General features: G+C 34.8%; 4 protein-coding genes across 4 annotated transcripts; 2 read left to right on the forward strand and 2 right to left on the reverse strand.

Annotated features, from left to right (window-relative positions):
- Nucleotides 1–791: 791 nt before the first annotated feature.
- Nucleotides 792–1,165, forward strand: LOAG_04896 (hypothetical protein; the record flags this gene model as incomplete). The annotated part of the gene is made up of 2 exons (XM_003140433.1): nucleotides 792–1,055; nucleotides 1,118–1,165. 2 exons carry the CDS (start codon nucleotides 792–794, stop codon nucleotides 1,163–1,165), a joined length of 312 nt encoding a protein of 103 aa, XP_003140481.1.
- A 2,419-nt stretch (nucleotides 1,166–3,584) lies between these two features.
- LOAG_04897 (ariadne-2 protein) lies at nucleotides 3,585–7,185 on the reverse strand (the record flags this gene model as incomplete). The annotated part of the gene is made up of 10 exons (XM_020446708.1): nucleotides 3,585–3,737; nucleotides 4,016–4,233; nucleotides 4,419–4,504; nucleotides 4,912–5,025; nucleotides 5,185–5,286; nucleotides 5,669–5,902; nucleotides 6,157–6,334; nucleotides 6,655–6,805; nucleotides 6,943–7,037; nucleotides 7,119–7,185. 10 exons carry the CDS (start codon nucleotides 7,183–7,185, stop codon nucleotides 3,585–3,587), a joined length of 1,398 nt encoding a protein of 465 aa, XP_020302983.1.
- Nucleotides 7,186–8,559: 1,374 nt separating this feature from the next.
- LOAG_04898 (spliced leader protein) lies at nucleotides 8,560–13,654 on the reverse strand. The gene is made up of 14 exons (XM_020446709.1): nucleotides 13,532–13,654; nucleotides 12,870–13,121; nucleotides 12,419–12,580; nucleotides 12,156–12,284; nucleotides 11,839–12,047; nucleotides 11,584–11,678; nucleotides 10,977–11,205; nucleotides 10,697–10,893; nucleotides 10,235–10,464; nucleotides 9,926–10,052; nucleotides 9,540–9,705; nucleotides 9,268–9,392; nucleotides 8,844–8,994; nucleotides 8,560–8,745 (listed from the first exon to the last, which is right to left on the reverse strand). The coding sequence occupies exons 2-14, from the start codon at nucleotides 13,108–13,110 to the stop codon at nucleotides 8,653–8,655; spliced, it is 2,154 nt and encodes a 717-aa protein (XP_020302984.1). The 5' UTR covers nucleotides 13,111–13,121; nucleotides 13,532–13,654; the 3' UTR covers nucleotides 8,560–8,652.
- Nucleotides 13,655–14,037: 383 nt separating this feature from the next.
- LOAG_04899 (histone acetyltransferase MYST1) lies at nucleotides 14,038–16,884 on the forward strand (the record flags this gene model as incomplete). Its single annotated transcript, XM_003140436.2, has 9 exons — nucleotides 14,038–14,087; nucleotides 14,201–14,337; nucleotides 14,529–14,797; nucleotides 15,059–15,190; nucleotides 15,454–15,708; nucleotides 15,813–15,911; nucleotides 16,064–16,199; nucleotides 16,298–16,480; nucleotides 16,700–16,884. 9 exons carry the CDS (start codon nucleotides 14,038–14,040, stop codon nucleotides 16,852–16,854), a joined length of 1,416 nt encoding a protein of 471 aa, XP_003140484.1. The 3' UTR covers nucleotides 16,855–16,884.
- Between the last annotated feature and the right edge of the window lie 5,510 nt (nucleotides 16,885–22,394).

The raw sequence follows: 22,394 nt of genomic DNA on the forward strand, positions 1-22,394 counted from the left end.
ATATATATATATATATATATATATATATATATATATATATATATATATATACATATGTATATATACAGATTGCTTTTTCCATCCTCCTCGTAACCTCCGCCCTTGCCCAATCTGTCTAGTCATCCCTTTTATGCCTCTGAAATCGACGAAAAATCTTCGAGACACTCAACTGACACCATAACCGTCCTTCCTTCCTTTCTCCATCCCTCTGTTTCGACATCTCGTCCTTTGCAGCTGTGTCATTGTATTCCCTTCCCCGCTACCTATCCTCGAAGTTGAGTTACCCGAGCAGCTATCTATCCGTCCCTCATCCACTTTACCCTCTTCATTGTACCCAATTCAACAAAGCAATCACTCAGTCTCATTCTTTTCGTATCCAGTACCTGAAGAAACAAACAATTACCGCCTCTCCACTTGTTACCAATTCAAACTTTAGGGATCGACCTATAGATACAGCCACAAATGGGCAGATATACATACATACACACACACATACACACACACACACACACACATACACACACATAAGCACCCACACACACACACATTCACATACCTATCCCTCAATAATGCTCAATAATGAGGTAGAAATGTTGTGAGGAGTTTTACCCCTGATGGGTAACAACCGTTCTATTGTTCCCCTTCCCTATCTCCCATCGCCATTCTATCGTCCCCACGCATCATTGTCACACGATATGTCCTTGGGCTGTACCAATTTCGAAAGTTCACTTTATACACTCCTGCATTTCATACACCTTACCCTATCCTCCTAACCAACCAAACATTTACATATGGCAAGAAGCGTGCGGTATACACAACTTAACCCTCAAGCATACAATCATCACGAGATCTATCTTTCTATTACTTTCTTCTCATCAATCAATCTACCACATTCATCTACCTCAGTATTACCTCATGGAACATTCTTCACATGGCAGCTGTTGATCCAAAAAATTGAAATTTTGATCAGTTATCACATGCAGGAAATCCACATTCGCTGCACAAAGTTACATTTCAACATTGAAAAGATTGAAAGCTGCCCGCGTACTGGGAAAGTTTGTTTTTCAATGTATTATAGAAAAATTTGGCTTCTCTTACAGATGTGCCTCATTTCAAGGGTAGACGTACACGTGTTTTATTCAACACAGTTACGGACATGTATTGAATGAAAAGAACTTGAACATAATCAGAAGGAAGCTTCAGCTGAAACCAATAACCTATTTATTGGTTTTTATACCGCTGACGATTAGATCAGATAGATTAGATGAGCAAAGTTTCCACCGAGTTAAGCCAGGATATATACATATATATATATATATATATATTCTTCTGATCATTTTAATCTTTATCAGATATCATTTTTATCAGTAATCCACACCTATTTTCAAGTCACGACTATTTTTTTCCTCTCTGTTTCATTCGATAAACAGCAAAAATCCTTCAAAATATACTGGAATGCTGAAATCAAGACCTGGTATCGGAATTTTTTTGCCAAAACAGGTAATTGTCAATTCAATTATGGTTTCAGAAAACCCACCAATTTTCGTCATACTTTCACATAATGAAACAAAACTTCACTTAAATTTGAATTAAAATTCAACTGACAGTCTCCTTCATGAAATAACATCATGTGTCTCGTTTGTCCCACATCTCTTTCTCTTTTTTTTTTCGATTTATTCGGTTAACGCCGCTTTTATTCAATACGATTCAGTTCTGAAATCTAAATTATGAATAAACTTTTGATTTGATACTTTCATAATCGTTATTTCTCAACAGCAAACGAAGAACTGCAAGCAACCTCCTAATATTTGACACTTCTTCTTCGCCCTTCACGGTCATAACAACTAAAATTGTCTCCAGGATCCCTGTCTTCCCTTACTTTCTTTAGAACTCAAAACGGCAACCGACTTATCGTACTTCCAACTTAACATTAAATACATACTTGCTGTAACCCACAGCAAGAGAAACTTAATCTAAAACGCGAAATTTTCAATCGCATTCCATTTCTTCTTTTAAGCGCATAATTCACCACTAATTACGCAAAATGGCACATAATTTCCTTTCCATCAATCTATCTAGCGCACGTCATTGACGAAAATGTGAACTTGAACTCCCTCCACTCTAATCATCTACTATAGTAACCCTACATGAGAACGGAACTACGAAGAATGCAAAAATCTCACCGACCTAAATTTAAAATGATAGCACCATTGAAAAAGTGACAGAAAAATCAGATGACGGAAACCAATTTCGCCAGTAAGCCAAATTCTAATTCCTTCCCTTTATAATGTCCATGTACACCAACTCACCAGCATTTTCATATATTTTGAAATAACTGAAGGTTGTTGTCAGTAGAATTGAGCGAAGTGCCATCAAGATCACCCATACTAATTTCTCACCTTCCACGCTAAACCCTTGGATCCCGATATCCTAATGACGTCTTACTGATAACCGTCGACAATAGAAATCCTGATGGTTTTCGATCATGGAGTATATAGCTTGTACCTTAATTGAGAACAATCACGTCCAGCACACCAGTAGAAAGTGTGAAGATTTCAAGCATGTTGCGAAAAAATGATTTACAAAAACATAACATAATGTTAAGTTATATATACACAAATCAAACGCCATAATAAGCAAAAATAGTCTTTAAAACAACGCAAAAATGCAAAACAGATACAATATTTTGTAAAATAAAAAGAAGGCAAACGTTCGACTGAGGATGTAAGACGGTGCATATCCAAAAATTGTAAGACCGTTTTCACAAAATGATGGTTAAAAATCAATTTGTTTCTTTATTGCAATCCAAAAATTGAATTTTATTTCAATTTCTTCAACAGTCAATTTGGAGAGATATTTCTGGATTGTTCCTTTGCCCAAAAGGCCAACTACGTACGTCACAAAAGCCAGCTACGAAACTTCAGAAAATCAAAAATGAAATTTCGGAATGGCCCAAAACTTTCTTCGATGATGAAAATCCAGATATTTGCACTGAAGTACTTCACCAAAGAAGTTCTTGTATTCCGAAAATCCTACTGGACATAAATATGAGAAGGTGGAATTCGCTGCAGATCGGACGGTCATAGACGTGCTCAACGTTTCAATGTCAGCAAGCACGGTACAAAAACCAACTGATCATTATGAATTAAAAGGCATAATCCAAGACATGAACATTTTTTGGAACAAATAACTGACAGAAATATAAACCAATAGAAATATAAATCCGAGCAAGTAATCTGCATATACTTCTGAATGTAGGTAATAGAAATGCAAGTGCAAAATGTTGGTTGGTTTACGAATAACGTTGGCTTACGAACAACGAATAAGTAAATTGGCGATATTAAAGAAATCTTTTGGGAATTCTCGAATCACAATGGATTTGCAAAATGGATACATATAAATGGAAGGAAGTGACTGATAAATGACCAATACGAAGTTGTGAGCAAAAATACAATAACGGTTGTTAGCAGTAACAAAAATGTTAAGTAACGTACAAACCACATAAAACCCAACAAACGGCACGGTGCGACAATCCCTTACGAGATATAAGCAGATGAATTAGACTTAATCGCTCTATGGAATTATCAGTCAAAGAAATCCTGCAGAAGCGTACGTCGTTTACATTCTGCCACATGCATTTGTGTTTCCAGATCGCCTCGCTCCGTACTTTCTGCCCTCTCAACTTTCCAGGATAATTCTTCAATCTCTTTCTCCAACTGGGCTTGTTGATATTCAAACTGAATAAAGAAAGAATTAAGAAAGAGTATTTCAGTTTCAAAATCTCCATCTCTTATATCATGCCTCACGAAACCTTTTTAACGGAAAGTCGCACTGAACTGAATAATCAGACAATTTAAAAATCTGATAGCCCTTTAATTTATATTAGTAAAACTCCAGATGAACGAAATCGTATGCAGTGTTCCAATTCATTGATATGAATCCCTCGAGAATTTATCAAAATTCTCGGTATTTCGCAAAAAAAAAAATCATTCTTCCTAATCCCAAAAGATCATACCAACTGTTTTCTTGGTCCATTTTCCATATAATATGCATATGGATAAGTATACTGCAATGTGTAACGACATTTTGTAAGCAGTGTGGCTGCTCTATGCAAATACTGCCAATCAATCCATGTCCCTTCATGCCCATTCACTTTTTCATCGATTTTTTTCATTATACAATTCCGTAAATCCTCTTCCAACTTTAACGATTTGTGGTGATTCTCATACCGCTCTGTAAAACAAACTTTATAAATATCGTTTTTGAAACACCACATAGTATATTTCTGACTTCACTGACATTAACCGAGCAGAGATAACTGGAAATTAGTATGGTACATAAGAAACCGTAAATTATTTAGCTGGTAGAGTAGAAATGTTGTGAAGATCCTATACAAGATGCTATAGATAAAAACACACCATAATAATGTAAGTATTTTTCAAGTGCACGACGGGCTTTGACATGATTTGCTTCCTGGGCTATGGATGGATTTTCTTTATAACGACTACATTCATAATATTCGCTTCCATGGTTCTTCCAGTCTATAAAAAACCCAACGTAGAAATCAAGCTCTGTCAATTGCTTAAGTGAAGAAATGGGAATGAATTTGAACCAGAAAGTACGTAATACACAATGACATTTTATTTGAAATTCAAAATCTGTCTTGAGACGATGACCTGAGCTACTGATTTATAGAGAACACACTTTTTCAGGGTAGCTTCCTCAGCTGATTGTTCTTGTCGCTGTAAGTAAAGGATAAAAAAGATTACTATAACCTGGAATGCATGCTACAATATGTTGAGATTGAGATGGAGCTTAAATTTTGCATTAATGAGACTATACTATTTATCAGTAAACAGTAGTAAAATAAACTTTAATTGATAGTAGATCCAAAAAAAAAAAATGAATGACCTCCAAAGCACATCCAACAAAAGTGATGCTTGCACTTGGCGCACTGCATATGATTGCACCCACCGTTTTTTTTCGATACATGAGTGGCAGTTGGGACAATCCTTTGTATGTGCACTAAATTATTCAAATATACAAACAATTAACAAAATAGGTAGAACACAAATTAGTGTAGTTTCACATCCCTAAACGGAACTGCAAGTGGAAGTATTCTCAGTGACATAAACAAAAAGTTAGAAAAAAAGTAATTTAAACCACGGCAGGATCTATTTTAACCTTATATAATTGGCAGTTTCACTGTCATCAGCACACTTTGTTAACCATTTCCGTATTGTTTCGCAAGAGGTCGGTGCGTGGTAATCACAACCGCATTGAAAACTAAAAACGAAAATTAGATATAGAAATCATCTATGAAAGTTTTGGTAGCAAAAACAAAAAGTAACATCACAAATTCGAAACATTACCAAAACTTTTCTAGCTCTTCAATGCAGAACGTAATTCGGTGATGACAAAATCGCATCCAAGGCAAGGCAGAGAATAAAACTCCAAAAACGTTGTAATGTGTTCATTTATGCCCCGCTAATTAGTTTCTTCAGACAATCTGACTGATCATTCCGGCGGGATGTGAATGTAACAACAGTTGGACAGGATCTATGAATGGTAATCATTTCGCGCAGGCACCCCAAAGTGATGTGTATTGGTTTGCAAGAATCAAATAATTAGAATTAGAATCCAGTGATAAGGCAAACTTGGAACATACCAAAAAGAAATTCGGCAACTGGTGCAAGTAACTTTCTTTGCTTTTTGACACTGTGCTTTGATTACGACATGACAGTCAACACCCGGACAAAATCGCAACTGTGAATGCGATTCAACACAGTTTTTGAACATCAACCTTGCATATTTATCTTTTATTTCTGTGCGTTCGTTCAATATCCTTAGTACAAAATCTTCCAAACAAATTAATGTACATCCACTTGCCATGCAGCCGATCCTGTAAACAATTCTGCCTAGTTCCCTTCAAAACTTCTTTAATCGTTTTTTTAAAATCACTTTCATAAATACTTTTTAATCACCTTCCACAAATATAACCTTTTGAGATTGATATACAACTAAATACCAAACGCAAATATCTAATGGAATGGAAATAAGTGTGTATCGATACATTAAGCAAACAAATTAGTTTAAATTTCAAGCTAAATTAAAGATGGACTGATTAAGAACTTAGGTGATACGGTAAAAGCTAACGTGATTGATAAGCCATTACAAAGCTGAGTTTCAATATATTTCAGCCAGCAGACTGAACAAAAACTATGCCCACAGTCCAGTGCATACATTTTGGTACATTCCCCTCGTAACCTTGTACAAACCACACAGCTTATTGCGTCTGATTGTTGCTCTGAAGAACCAGTGCACACAAAGCAATCTGAAATTTAAGCAGTAAACTAAGCACGAATATATAACTAATATAGTAGTAAACTAACATGCACAAGGAATAAATACACGCACATAGTAACATACAACACATGCAGTGCAGGTCCATTTGACAACACGAATGCATACCTCGCATGTGTCTTCTCGAAAGGCTAACAATGTTAGCCATGTAACTATCCCGTTTAATCTACCCGTTCAGACTCCCAATGATTCAACAGCAGAAATTCACATGATGAGAAAAATTTACTATGTGTGATTAATTAATCAAGGTACTAAAAATATATCAGCTAAAACCAACTGCATGAAACTTACCGACAAGAATTTTACATGGATCAACGCTGTACAATTTGATTAAAGTGGAGTCGTCCCACTTGTAAAAGTAGAGGAGCAGTTTGGCAAGTGAAGATGATACATTTAAGGTTGAAACGACATGATTCACAGTTTCTTCTAAGAGATGTTCGACCTGGGTATTTGTGAAATTAAAACACTTCTCGATATAGCTGAGATACATAAATCTACCCGAATACTCCTTCTTCTTAATTTCGTTTAAGATATTATTTTACATGGATAACAATAATCGAAAGGTTTTATAATGCATACCTCCGGAACTTTTAGACATGCATATTCAATGTGTTCTGGATCTTCTTTTTCGAACATCTCCATAGTACAATTTTCTCCATTACAGTAAAAGTCATCTAAATATGTTTTTTCCAGTGAAGTTCAACAGAAAACGTTATGAACACTAACAGAAATACAGTCGAACAGAATGAACTAACCATAATCGTAATCTGCTTCATCGTCCGAAAGAGAAGGACTATCAGCAGGTGTGTCGCCGCATTCCATCCCCACGGAATGGAAAAGCGAGACTCCAGCTGGAAATGGACAAAATCTAGAATTTCCTCCAGTATTGCATCACTGAAGTACATGCCAAGAAGTATGAGTGTAGGACTCCCCACTTATCATTGATAGATTCGAAGAGGTACAATTTACTCAAACAGTTTTGAGAAGATGAACTACTGAATTCTCGTCAATTTATGTCTTTTTCCATTACGTAGTATGAATGATGACATTTTTGCACCACCTAAAATGAGTGTTTGCCAGCTCGTAGACATATATTCCCTATCAAACACATCCCTTCTTCCACATCCCCTCATTTTCATATGATAATGCAACAGGCATTCCTGACAAAAACAGTACTCTCGTGAGCATTCCAGATGAGCAGTATTGCTCACTAAACATTTATTTAAATATGAAACCTTACAACATTTGCCAGTCATGTTGGATAAGAAAAACACTGAATAAGTAACATTAAAAAAATCCTGCATCGCATAAATGAGAATAAATGGAACATTTGGAAAATTTAAAAAATTTCAACAGTACAGAAAATCGAATGAATCCAAATCCAAAGTTTTGAAGTAACTCGCATAAACCTGCAAAGGGAACAACATAAAAAAAAGACGAAGGATTAAAGTTTCGTAAGTTAATCTGAAGGGATTTCATAAAATGAAACTTACATGTCTGATAAAATACTGAGACAAAATTATGAACATGGCTAAGGTTAAAAGTTCACTACGAAATCCAAATTTGTACAACAAAAAAATGGCAAATCTGATCCGATTATAGAGATTTTCAATATCAAATTAAGCTTGTTAGAGCTTACATGTACATAACGATATGCATTTATAAACAGTTCGTAAGATAAATCATATTTTAAAGAACTGGTAATTTATATAGTAAGAAACATATTGAGGAGTTCGAGTACAGAAATAATTGAAATTTAAAACAACATTAAAACCAGAAACGCAATTTAGTGTTAAAAGAAAAATTGAATTTATGCTGCCATTATATGTAACATATGGTATGTCACGAAATATAACATAGATTATTCAAGGCCAACACTAATTAGTCCACTAAGTATGGTTACTCACAACTGTTGGAACGGACTGATTGCAGTGAACGCAGATCCTTGCAAAAGCGCTGAGCGGAATGTGGAAATAGCTAGGTAAGCCTGATACGGTCATTCTGTAGTGGACCACAAAGTGCAGTTCGTTTCCTTTTGATTTTTGGAATAAGAAACGAAGTGCATCTTCTTTCACATCTCAAATTAACATTCACAATTCCAGAGCATTGTCTCGAACCATATGCTTTATAAGTAGTCAAACAAAATACAGTAGATCGGAAAACTATCTTATCTATCTCACTTATGAAGAGAATCTTGTCCCAATGGTTAATAAACGAAGGTAGGATGGTTCCAAAAGATAGTACACAATAGAATATCCCTAATATCGATATCGAAAATATAAAATAATGTCATTTTGGTAAATTCTGCGCTGAGAAATTTTGGATAAATAAATTCATCTGGTTTTGCTGAGCTGACGTCATACCTTGTGGTGATGAAAGTATCTGAAATTACACATACTATAAATGAAAGCACTATTTCCCTTAGAAGTTTAGTTTTCTAAGAAAAACTTCGAGAAATATATGAATGATAATATCCTTACCTGTCCTAACACAGATGCGAAGCCATTCTTGTGTGAGGACAAGAGTAATCGACACAGCGTATGTCGGTGTTCATAGAGTTGTGCGAACAATGTCGTGAACTGCGGATTAACAGACCCCATTGCAGCCTGTACGGAATTTAACTGACTGCTCCTATAAAAAATAAATTAGAAACCAATAATTACGAAAGAATAAAATATCGAATCCGCAGGGTGCAACCTAAAATACGAGATGATAACCGGATCATGGAGTCCTAGAACAATTATGCGACGACGAAACGTCTCTTATACGATAGGGGAGAGAATATTATTTTCCAATAATCACAGCATCACATATGTTCTAAGTTCAAAGTTGACAATAAAAATTGTACATATAAAAAAAGGAAGAAAAAAGTTAGACGGATGTTTAAAAAACGCGAAAACTCACTTTTCATGTCTTCGACGCTTTCGTCGCCGGTGTCTGGATGTTGGTCCATCATCGATATCCTCATCTGACGATGTTGAAGCCGAAGATGATGATGAACTCTCCGATGACATCTCTCCTTCTTCCAACTTAAACAGATATACTGACACTATACCTCCTGTGTAAAGGTTTTTATGTCTACATTTAGAAAATCTAGTCTGTTTTCTCAAAACAAGGCACCAGTAAGAGTAACGAATTTATCCTACTAAGACGATGATAGAAATAGATAAGTAAACCTCTCTCCTGATTACAGGGGTTTCTGTTTCTGCCCTGACAACTTCACCATCTGGAGCCATTTCATCCTTTTCATTTTCATTTTCAATTTCTGGAACCACTTCCTGCGTTTTTTTAACCTTTTCTTCTTCCAATTTCCTTTGCCATGTCTCTTTTTTCCATTGGTTTCTGAAATTATGGTCTGACAAATGGAATAAGAAAATTTGAACAATTTTATAAACTGACAAATGTGACGAATATGTGACGTAAAGAGTCCATTCTTCTGCAAAATTCACCTAAAAAATACAGACAGGACATACAAAACTGTAATGATGAACTTAACAACATTCAAAAAAACATGATGTTACCGCCAACTTTCCGTCCGAAATATATTTTCTATTAAAATAACCTCAACTTTCGCATCTTGGGATCGATATATAATTGGGGCCGTTCGTAAACTGGGGCTGGTTTCACTGGTTTGTTAATACTGGCCCACGATTCAAACGAAAGGGGTTGTCCGTCAATTGTGTAATTCCCTGAAATTCCTAACCAAATGTAAACTTAAAAAAATGGACAACACTCCATTTCCGTTTCAAATTTGAATCTCAGTAAAGGTCACAAATTTATTGAGATAATAACGGCCGGGAATTTGAAAAAAGGAACTTAAAGAAAAACTGAACCAGATGGAAAAAGAACGACGAATATAAAAGAAAAGAACCATGTTCATCTTCGTCAACATCTAGCTCTCCTTCTTCCGTTGCTAGCATGGTCCGAACCTTGGCTAGCACTTCCCCGACACCCATTATTGTTGCTAAAGCGCGTTTCCTTGTTGAATTTTCAGAATTTTTTCGTTCAGGAATATCATAGGGAATGTATGGTGCAGCAGACATTATGTAACTTGTGGAGCGCTGAACACCTCTCGTGTTCTGCACTTCTTTTTTCCATATCCTAAATAAACAGTTCAAACGTGTTTTTGTGAACAGGATTCAGAAAATGTATAATCAGTTAAATACCGTCTTACAACTCCAAGTTGAAAACGCATCTTGTCCAGGGAGTATTAATGTTAAAATTGTTATGTGGTCGATTCACAACGACAATTTCAACTCTAACCCCAAACTGAATGTTACTGGAAAAAGAACTCCCAAAAGTCATATAGATAAATGCATAACGTTTTTATGACCTGATAAGATTGTCAACATGTTGTCTCATCCAATGCGTTGGAAGACTTCGCTGATGTCGCTCCAGAACATTTAGCAAGGCAATTTTCAATAACGAATCAGGAATCCCTCTGTGTAGTTGGCTTACTTCATCGCATAATTTCCAGAGCTCATTTAGTTCATTCAGTTCTGCCCAATTTGTTCGCGTGTCATCAACGTACTGAAAGTAAGAAGTTCAACATCACTTTCGGCGTATACATATAGAAATACATTGCATATATAGCTTGGAAAAAAGAAAAGCACCTGTTGTACGAAACTCGTTACATCTTCCACTGTGACCTCAGGAGCAGGAATAAATGGCACGACAGCAGTTTCTGAAGTAGCTGCAATTGCTGTCGACGATACCGAGGGTGATGGTTGGGAAGACGATGAAGATGGAGCTGAAGAACCGCTCACAGGTACAACCCGAGCATTGAGAATTTTATCGTTTTCTGTTTTCATATATGAGATATATTCATCCATTGTCAGAAGTCTGAAACTACCAATCATGCTCATATTTTGATCCTGGTCAGACTTAAAACCCTGAACCGAGATTCTAAACTCTAAACCGCAAACGTTCATTATCTGTTACTCCAGACTTTCAATGTACTCCGTTCTTATGCTCCGGAGCAACAATTATGGAAATGTTTGCTCCGACACTTGGTCTAAAATGCTATCGTTCCTCTTTGAGGCACAATCATAAGAGACTACCAAAAAAAATAAAAAGTGAGATCCATATACGAGGTGAATTCAATTGTTACTATTGCATAAAAATGTACAAGGAGTTAACAAGTAGAAAATAAAGTATAATGCAGTTCAATAACGGATAATTAATAAACACATAATGAATTATTATTTCTTGACAGAAAACCTCATAGTAAGCTGACGATCGCCTTCATCAATCTCAAATCCATCTGCCAATTCTACTCGTGCATCATTCGCTTCTTGAACGGTATGGAATACAATCTGCAACAATTTGCATGATAAAAATGCGTTGCTGCTGAGATACAAGTACTAAGCATATTCGACTACTCCTAGTTTGATAGAAATCTTGGTAAATGGTTGTCTTTTCTTCTCATTTCTCCCAAAACTATCCACAACCCTAACTTTAAGAAATAGGAATAACCTCAGCCTGCTTCTCCGATGCTATGAACGGATCGGCCTCCAGCTGTATTGTTTCAATGCATTCGCTGCCGAATATTGATGACAGTAAGGTCTGATCCGTAGCTGTAGACAAATGAAGAGCATAGAGTCGTCTTGAAGCATCGGGATCCGACATATTTATTTTGAATGGCATGGGTGGTTGCACAATTCGCGAATTCGGTACCGGATCATCTAAATATTATTCTGACATTCAAGACGAATGAATAGAACGATCATACCACTAAGAAAATCTTTTACTTAGAAAGTTCATAAAAGTATTCGAACGATCAAAAAACGTACAAAAAAGTTTAGACGCCTGTAATTTCAGTGGATTCCCATCAAACGTCATTTTGTGAAATGCAGCAAATGCTAGTTTTGCTTCTTCCGGTGTTTCATATACAGCACTTAGTCCACCATGTTTTATACCACCTGTATTAACAATTAAAGTATTACGCACTAGTTCATCGTTTAACTTTTCAATGAACATGTTGAACATTCCAACGGAAAATTTTTTTCAGCGATCCAGAACAAAAATTATTAAACATGTGAAGAAGGTTACAAACCCTTTGTGGTTTTATCAAACCAGATATGAAACGATTCGCTTTTTTCGAGTAAATCCCAAAACTTTTCACTTGTCATCCATTTCCCAGGAAAAGTTAATCCAAGAACACGAAACTTTCGCCTTGAATCACTCGAATCTCGTGAATCCGAAGCTTGTTCATTAGCTGAAAAAAAATTGCTTGCTTAGCTTAAAACAACCATCCAATTCTGCAACTACATGCTTTAGTTTTTCAACAAAAAAAAAAGGAAAAAAAACTAACTACTATTAACAAAAAAAAAGCAACATTCGCACATTTAATGATACATCTGTTCACAACTACTCAGTTAAATACCAAAAACAATCTTTTGCGAGGAGCTCACGACAATGATAATCCACGACATGGTTGATGGTTTTTTCTTTCGTATTCTGTTATTCCCACGTAAGAATATGCAAAGAAAACCATCAGTTCATACATTTTATGAAATTCTCAGCATGACTTTGGTCATTTATCTTTGGTTTGGCCGAAAAGTTTTCCTGTTCCAATTCCTTCCGTATTAATGTAATTGTTGTATCGGAGAGGCTACTGCTCGTCTCAACTCCTGGTGTAGAAGGGCTGGAAATACTTTCTGCTGTATTCTGTAATTTTGCCAAACAAGCAGCATCTCCGTTAATTTCGCCGTTTATTCGAACTTCTAACACTGTTCCATCATCCATGCTCAAGTAACCTGCAAAACAGCCTCAGAAATAACTAAGGAATAGTGATATCGAAGAAATAATGAGCTTGTTTGATAAAAAGCGATCCGGATATCATTTGAGGGAGAACTATCTGTCATGAGTCATATCTTACTTTTTCTTATACGAATCATTCGTTTGTTGTAAGTAACGTACAAAAACACCAGTCCAGTTTTATAGTCTGTTCATCAGCCACAACAAGTGACAACAGAAATATCTGGTTATACACTGCATGCATGGTACTTATGCCAGATGAGAATGTGGCATTTGCTTAAACAAAAATGCAGCAGCAACATTCAAAGCATTGCTCTGGATATTAAAAGCTTAGACACAACACAAGTCAAATTAAGGTTCGCTCAGTTTAATCACAAATATTTTAACCAATAGAAATAAGAAAAATTACAAGTTAGCCAAATGCAACAACGGGCAAAATATTTGATCCGTAAAATCTGTTAGTCAGTAGAGATTAAAGTTCAACACGTTAGCTGCTTCCACCAAATTCCATAAGTACACGTGGACTCTGAAATAGTCCATTTCTAGAATAGATAGCAAAAGTCTATCAGCTATCACTCAGTCATTCAGTGTACTCTCTTTATCTTGCAGGCTTCTCACTAATACCTGCGACTGATTTAAAATGTCTACTGTTAACCAAAACTGCACTTTTCCCAAACAATTTCCTTGTCAAACGACCAATAATAGTCCTACCATAACAAACTTTCAGCTCTAATCTCATATGCTCAAATAATAACGGCAACCATCCATACCATTGTCCCAGCCACTCCGGAAATTAAAACTAAATCCGGAATCAAATACTCTGACAAGTCTTCCTTATCTGTGAATCCTCCTCCATTTTCACCACCCCGCTTTATCCCACCGCATAAAAACGTGGCTCGGCTCTGCCTAATACTCATGGTTTTGCAAAGGTGTTGCATAGGAGGTGGAAATTCGCACAAGCGAAGGTATGAAAAGTTCGGACTCCTCGGTTTGTCACAGGCGGTGAGTAGTTGTGGCTTATGATGTGATGGTTTAAGTGGTTTAAGTGGAAGGAGTAACGAAGAAGCATTACTTTCAGGGTATCGGCGGACTGTACAAGCAGGACCACCATAACAAGCCATAGCCGAAGTAGCGTTGGCTCAGCTCTTTATGAGCGTGAGTACATCACAACACGGCAACATCGTTATCTTCGACGTAATGGCATCGTACACAGAGGTATATATTCTCGCATATTTTAACACTTAATACTTTTGTAATTGCATTTATTTCATATATCTACTTCACCATCTATTTTAGAGATGAAGCTGGTTAATGTTACATAACTTTCTATCCACTACTGGAAGGATTGTTCGTCATATGCATTTTCTTTGTCACTTTGATATTTACTTAAACTAAATTGGATTTAGCAATGGGTTCAATGCGATGTGACCGTAATTCAACAAACTACAAGGTTTCAGAGGATCAATCAAATTCAAATGAGCAATTAGCGTTGGGAGAAATATGTATGGTTTTGCGTCACGGAAGTTCTAGACGACGACGTGCTGTTATTATTGATAGAAGACCAACGGAAAGAGGAACGGGGAATGAGTACTACGTGCATTATGAAGGGACAGATAGACGTCTTGATGAATGGGCACAACGTAGTCAGATTCAGAAAGTTTTTGTCCAAAAAAATGTAAGTGTTCAAAGAGGATGACAAAAGAGGGGATAGTGAGGACTAAAGTCTGTTTGCAAAACACGTCCAACTATGTATGCCTAAATGTTTCCATTCGAATTCAAGTTATAATTCCGTGATGGACCTCACAGGGGTTCCATTTAATCGTATCTTAAACTATTATGAATTTATTTTGAATGGGAATTTCGTTTTTCTTGCCTTGTAGACCCTTTTACAATATCCAGGAAGCGTAATTTTGTGATAATAAATTTTATATTGCAGACATCAATCGATGATGGTCGGAGGAAAATAACAAGGGTACGGAAAAGGAAACACATCGAGATGATCGAATCTCCTAATTTACATCCCAGCATAGAAGATGAAAGGACAGCACTTGAGAAAGAACACGAAGAGGTGGTTAATTATGTTGACAACGGTGTTTAGCGTATTGATATGAATTAAATTAAATTGATTGACCTAAATTGATTGAGAAATTCCATTTTCCTACTGAGACTCATAAGTCCAATGTAGTTTTCGGATATACAGATAAAGGCAGTGCGGTTCTCTGAATTGTGTGTTCGAAAGCAAATGAGATGTGAAATGAGGTTCATTATCGAATCTTGCTAATCATCTAGACGACATAGTCACGTGAAACCCAACATGATTTTCATATTAAGGTTACTAAAGTGAAACATATCGAGCGCATCAGATACGGGAATTATGAAATTGACACGTGGTATTTTTCGCCTTATCCGGATGATTATGGGAAAGCACACAGCCTTTACATATGCCAGTACTGTATGCGGTACATGAAGTTTGAACGAAGCTATCGCGTTCATCTGCTTGAATGTCGAAGAAAAGAACCACCGGGCGTGGAAATTTATAAAGAAAAATCAATGTCTGTATATGAGGTCCTTGGCAGTAACGACAAGGTAGAGTTTTATTTGTTTTTTACTGTGCCTGCTTTTTTACTTTAGTTTAGCTACGATTTCTCTGAGGAATTTTGTTCAAAATCTTTTCACTAGGAAAGGTTTAGGTATACTGCCAGTGTTTGTGTCTTCTGGCGAAGTTGTTTCTGGATCACAAAACGCTTTATTTCGATGTTGAACCTTTCCTGTTCTACGTACTCTGCGAGGTTCGTTCAGAGTATCATTGCTATTGCAGGTGTTATTTATAATTATAACTGAATTTCAAGCTCTTACATAATAGGTTTTTTTGGTCGCGTTTTGTATGGCTTAGTTGCATGTGGCATTTCTATACATTATTTTAAGATCTGTTTCATTACAGGTCGACAGTCGAGGTGCTCAAATGGTGGGTTATTTCTCGAAAGAACAAGGCAATCCTGACGGAAATAATCTTGCTTGCATTTGTATACTTCCTCCTTTCCAGCGAAGTGGTTATGGGAAGTTCCTTATTCAGCTAAGTGAGTTCTAAAACATCATTTAATTTGTGGGAACATGAAGTGGCAATGCTAATTCTGGGCCTGAAATTCAGGTAAGCTTGTATTTGACTTAATTTCAGGCTATGAAATTTCGAAAAGGGAAGGTTTAATTGGTTCACCTGAAAAGCCATTAAGCGATTTGGGCAAATTGAGTTATCGATCTTATTGGTCATGGGCGGTACTGGAAGTGTTAAGAACCTGTTCAAAAATTTCGATAGCAGATTTAAGCCGAAGAACAGCCATTCATGTGAATGATATTATCGGTGAGTTGTTGGAATTCTGGGAAAAGTTACCGATAGTTTTCAGTCACATCGAACTTAATATTCAAATCGCCAACTCGTTCAAGTCGTCGAACGTTTGCTGGATTGCATTAAGAGACACATTAAGGAAGTGATGACATGATAGTTATGATTATTCAAGCAAATGTCAGTTGATCTTTTCTTTTTTTTGGCAGCTTTGTTCGGTTAGATAGTACTCTTTAGAAACGCTTCACTCTCTCAAGTTGACACGCTACTGGAAAGGGGACCATGTATTATATGTCACGCAGCGATTTCTGCTCAACTGCTGGAAAACAGGTGTTGCAAAAAAGCCACGTTTATTGTTACGACCTCGACTTTTGCGATGGCAACCACGATAGGCATCCTTATAGCGTCCTGCAAATCACCGCCTAATTTCCATGAATTTGTATATATTAATGAAATATGTATCAATTTATTGTTAGCCGCTCCACGTTTTTTTGTTTTCTTTGTACTTTTTTGTACTACAGTTTAGCTTTGTTTTTGTTTTCGGCGTTTTAAGCAGATATGTCCAGATGCAAACTTATTAAATAAGTGTAATACTGCTGTGTAAAAGCAGGTAGCTTGAATTCCAAATTTGGGATATATGCCGCATCGACAATTTTTTTTGGATTGGCCGGACAAAGCTAGAAATCTGGAATGGCAGGTGTTCTAGGATGTTTATGGATATTTGCATCTTTTCGGTAGACTGACTTTTTCTGTATATTAGTGTCGTAAACTGAATTGTTTCATGATGATAGAGCTCCATTCATGATGCTATTGTATTTTTTCCCTGTTTCATGATAATATATACTTGGCTACATGAACGTGACGTTCTATGAATTCGCTGTGATTGTAAGCCCACATTTTTTGAACTTCTCACTAATGGAACTTGCACATTATGTATATACACTCACTGAATCATTTTTGCTTAAATCCATGAGCTGATTATTTTAATTTATTCTGTAACATAGATTTCGGAGAATTTTTGGAGATATTTTAAGCGTTCTGGTATGTCCAAAAATTCTAGATGCCACATTATTAAATTCGGATGTCATTTCTTCTTTTTTGACGGTTTCTCTTACTTATCTATCCTGTACTCTTTTGATTCGTTTTGAACAGTGTTTGAATCTGTTCTCTTTTATCCAGTCGTATTTTCTTCCATTATTCTAGGATAAATGTTCTATGCTATGACTTCTTTTGATCAGAGTAGGATCGTAGATCTGAGGCGGAAAATGTTCAGGATCTGATACATTGGATTCATCAGTTTATTTTAGCCATTTTGTTTTTGAACTGTGAATTCATTGTTACTGATGATTGCTTCAAATATTCGAAACTGTGTTAAAAATATCATGCTTTTCTTCTGCTCGAAACAATTTATGCGGACATGCTGCAATACATACTTTTGCATTTCCTCTCATCAGCAAGTACAATATCAAAATATCGCAGTGGGCGTACGTATTTGTAGTTGAGGTGAACGTTGCTCTTCTTTGGCCCATTTTTATAGCTTTGAAATTCAGAAATACAGAGTAGGATAACAGCATCGTCGGATATGCAAATGTAAAATTATCGAATACTGCTCATTACCTCGGAATGTGTTTTGATAATTGAACAGCGTATTGATTATGGTATGATGATGGTGGTGAAGATGGAGGGTTCTGTCAGGCGACCTTGACAATACGTCATCTGACCGATCATCTAGGTGAAAGACCAACCCAAGCAATTTACCTATCTTCATCTTCCTTCCACTACCTATCTGCTAAGCTTCTGTCGACAATACCCACACAAGGAATGGAGAAATAGTACCATCGGTACACCTTTCTGATCCCTCCCCTATTTGGTTCATTTTATCTGTAATCAGTGGAAGTTTCATCTAACTTCTCTCTCCCTCTCCATTAAGAAAATGGTCTCCTCCTTTCTCCCTTGTTGACCCCATAAGTTCAAACCTCCGCAGCGGATGTTTTTGAATACCTTCAAACAGTTTAACACTAATGCATCCAATTCTCCTACATCCATATATTTGCCTGTTTGTTGACTTATCTTTCATTATTGATACAAACTGTACCAATTCGTTTGTTTTTTGTCTTATTTTATAAGGGACCTAGTGATGAGAAAGGCAAATTTGTAAACAAATGATTCGAAATTTCGTGAAATTTGAAAAAAACACTTCTGAGTTAGGGAGAAGTTCGTTGAGGGAAATTGATGAGGAAGAAAGTTTCTTTAGAAGATGATGAATTTGCTATGAGAAATCGAGAGATATAGACCTTGGTGTTGGTAATTGTTTGATCCATTAGGAAATGATAGATGTCGAAGAAACGCGGGATCGATTTGAGAAATTTTGATAATTATTCATATAGCTAAGAGACTTCAAAATTGATGTTACTAAAGGTAGTTTAATCCTTCTTGAAAAGGAAGAAAAAAAAAATGAAAACTTTTCCGAAATGAAATTTCAAGTAGAAAACCAACCATTACTTACTTATTATTTAAATTCAAATCAGGTAAACAATATTACTCCGTCATATATTTTACCCAGGTAAAATATGCTCTTGAATTAGCCAATTTGTTCACCAAATTTCTAGTTTTTTTTTTTTGCTTTTTTTAAAAAATCAAACTGATAAAGTTTAATGGCTAGTTTTAATGAACGTTATTTTTTGTACTTGCGCAAGTTAACCTTCCGTTTATTGATCTTTTACTCATATATCATTCCCTTGTACCTAATTTTGTTTGAAATGCTAGAGGGATGAAAAGGAAAAAGCATTCAAAAGTGAAGGTAATATACGAGGGATTAGGAATAGGGTATTCAGTCTGGTCATCTCCGCCATAAAATTCTGGATGAATACTGGGCCAGAAAAAAAAAAGAACAATTGAATGAAGTCAACAACAAAACTTTGAAAAGGCATATCAAATTTTCTAAACGTGATTATTGTAAAAGGAGAGGTATAAATAGGTGTAGAGGTATGTATGGATGGGTGTGCGACAGTGTATAGAAGGGAATCATCGTCAAAACGAGTTTTTCCGCATAGCCGAATAAATTCGTCAATTTGATCCTCTTACCATCCTTTTACCAAGATATGCTTCGTGTCCCCTAGCAAGCGTAATTGTCTCTTCTGATATTCATATTCACCTATACCCTCATTTTAGCACCTATTTCAGTTATCCAACTGACTTCCTTTTTTTTCTTTAAAAAAAAAAAATTTCGTGATGAAAAATTAAATCGTTATAAAATAAATTAGGAAGGTTTTCGGTGATGTAAAAATGCAAGTTTAAATGTTCGGCTTGAAAATAAGATTACTATTTGATAGAAATGTAGCAATTTTTTTGTTTCACAACTTGTTAACCTTATAATTTCAATGTCATTATAGACGATGATAATAGGAAAAATGTTCTTGCTAATGTAGGAAAAAAATATGAAATAAATATGGCATAAGTTAAATTAGCTTTTTCTCAGTGAATATTTGAGAAGTAAATCAATTTTTTCTAACTGTTTTTTTTTCTTTTTTTTTCATCCATCTTATGATTTCTGATCATGATATTGCTGTCGTCAGCGGCCTATATTTTTATTTCGCCATTAATGTTTGTCCGTAATGTGTCCTTTACGAGAGAGGTCAATTGATTGCAATGACGGATGTGTTTCTGGAAGTTATACCTTTCCCTCATTATTTCGTATAATTTATTCATTGATAGTTTTCACTTTTTGATACCTTTTGTTTATTGTTCATAATTTTTCCGTGAAAAGCATTCAATTCGAAATTTACTTCCAGATCAGGTGAAAAATTTTTAATGCAAAAGATCTTTTATTGGAAATAATAAATATGGCAGATATCTGGCTGTTTTAGAAATGCTTCATTACATCCATTAAGGTGTATTTAATTAGCAAATACGTAAGATCCACAAAATCAATTGTTTATAGCATATCGTGCTAATTAGTGGATGTATTTACCATAGATTGTATACGAAACAAGTATTGAATAATATATTTAAATAATTAAGTATATCGTTCACATGTGGTTATAATTATTCGAACTATTATGTTACTATAAATATCTTCATATATATTATATAAATATACTTATTGATAATGAAATAAAAAATGACAAACGATTAATCGGTGGCGGAAATTGTTTAACCATTGATTTTATGCATTTAAAAATAATTGCGAAAGAAGCCTTAAGTGATCTATATGATAAAATGTTCTTTGTAATCTGTTAGGGAATAGATACAATGATGTTTTTCATCCATTTCTTATACTTTTATGTTTCTCCCTATATCATTCAAAAGAGAAATACGAAATATAAATGAAAGCATGGAAAGTACGAAGTGAACTATCGATTAAAATAGGAACATACTAAGAGTATGGACGAGAAATATGAAAATATTGATAATCTATCGAATAAAATATTTGTATTATGCAAAAAACTATTCACCCAAAATTGATGTAAAATAATATTATAAAATGTGAATTTTAATATCATATTTTTGAATTAAATTATTGATTAAAACCAGTGCAAAAAAGGGAATATTCTTCCAACACTAAATGATAGATTTATTCATAAGCTTATCATGTTTTCTTTTTTTTTTTTACAAATCACCTGAAGTAATATGCATTGAATAAGGTGATAGGTGAAGTTTTGCCAAATATTAAATGACAAATCTTTGGAAAAGATTATGTCATCTAAGAATGTTATTGCGGAAGAGGTTTTGTATTTATTTATTTATTTATTTTTTCCTGATAGAGAGAGAAAGAAGGGGAAACTAACAAAGCAATCGTTCTGACAAAAGAATTTACTTATTCTCTGCTGTTGTTGATCAGCTAACAACCACTTTGTCAAATGAGTAAGCTGTAGCAAGGTCCAATTTTGAAATTGTTTGTTCTTTTTTTTTTTTACTGTTGTTTTCCATTCTGTCAATTAGCACGATCATTTAATTAAAGGAGGACAATAATTCAATTCTAATACTTGACAAGTTTTGCTTGTCAATCAAATCACTTGTTGTACTTATTTACTACACCTTATCGTTCTGTATATCAAAAAAAAAAGATTACTTTTTTTTGAGAACTATATCATGTGATTTTGCAATATGAAACAGATTAAGTTATTATTGATTCAATTCTGCTAAATTTCTTCATAACCGGCTCCATCCGCAAAATATTTGCTATACAAAAAGAAGAAAACAAGATTGCATTGAATATTTAAAATTTAAAATTGGAAAAAAATGGAAATGCTTTTACTCATTAATTCTTTTATCATAATTCAACAATTTGAAATATTATCCATGTTAGATGTAATTTATATCCTATTTCAAAATTTTATCTTTTCATTCAATCCCTAATATCTTGATTATTCGATATTTCCCTCTTCTTCTCGAATAATATAATTTATTGAAAATGAAACTGTGAATAAAGTAATATTATTTTTTAACAACAGAAACGCAACATATTGGTAAATATTTATTCATTCATTCATATATTGTATTATTTGGAAAGTGTAACCAAAATTGCTAACAATAACATTCCATTCATTCTGTTTCATATTCATTTTGTTATTATTTAATGATAAGCTTATTCTCGTGACTTTACAAAATTTTAAATTAAATAATGTAAAATGTTGAAAAAATATCGAATAATCATTATGAAATTTGAATTTTACATGATTATTTCATCTTTAGTAGTATGCAATTTTATGATATGGATGCCAATATCTCGTACTTTACTTCTTTTTATATTTTCAAATAATGCATAAACTTTTTGGTATTATTTAAATTATTATTTAAACCTAAATTATATGTCATATCTTTTAAAAAAGAAAAAAAAGCCTTATTTTGATATTTTTATCGTCAAATATTTACATATGATAGGGATAAAAGATTGGAATAGTTGAAGTAGAGCACCAAAATACTTCGGAAA

The sequence above is a fragment of the Loa loa genome (genome assembly GCF_000183805.2).
Source record: "Loa loa unplaced genomic scaffold supercont3.37, whole genome shotgun sequence".
NCBI lineage: Eukaryota > Metazoa > Nematoda > Chromadorea > Rhabditida > Onchocercidae > Loa > Loa loa.

Coding starts and splice junctions, on each gene's coding strand:
- LOAG_04898 (XM_020446709.1), bottom strand. CDS start 13,110: ATGGATGATGGAACAGTGTTAGAAGTTCGAATAAACGGCGAAATTAAC. Junction 9,393..9,539: donor CCCCTGTAATCAGGAGAGAG/GTTTACTTATCT, acceptor TATCTGTTTAAG/TTGGAAGAAGGAGAGATGTC. Junction 8,746..8,843: donor TCGCATCTGTGTTAGGACAG/GTAAGGATATTA, acceptor GTGTAATTTCAG/ATACTTTCATCACCACAAGG.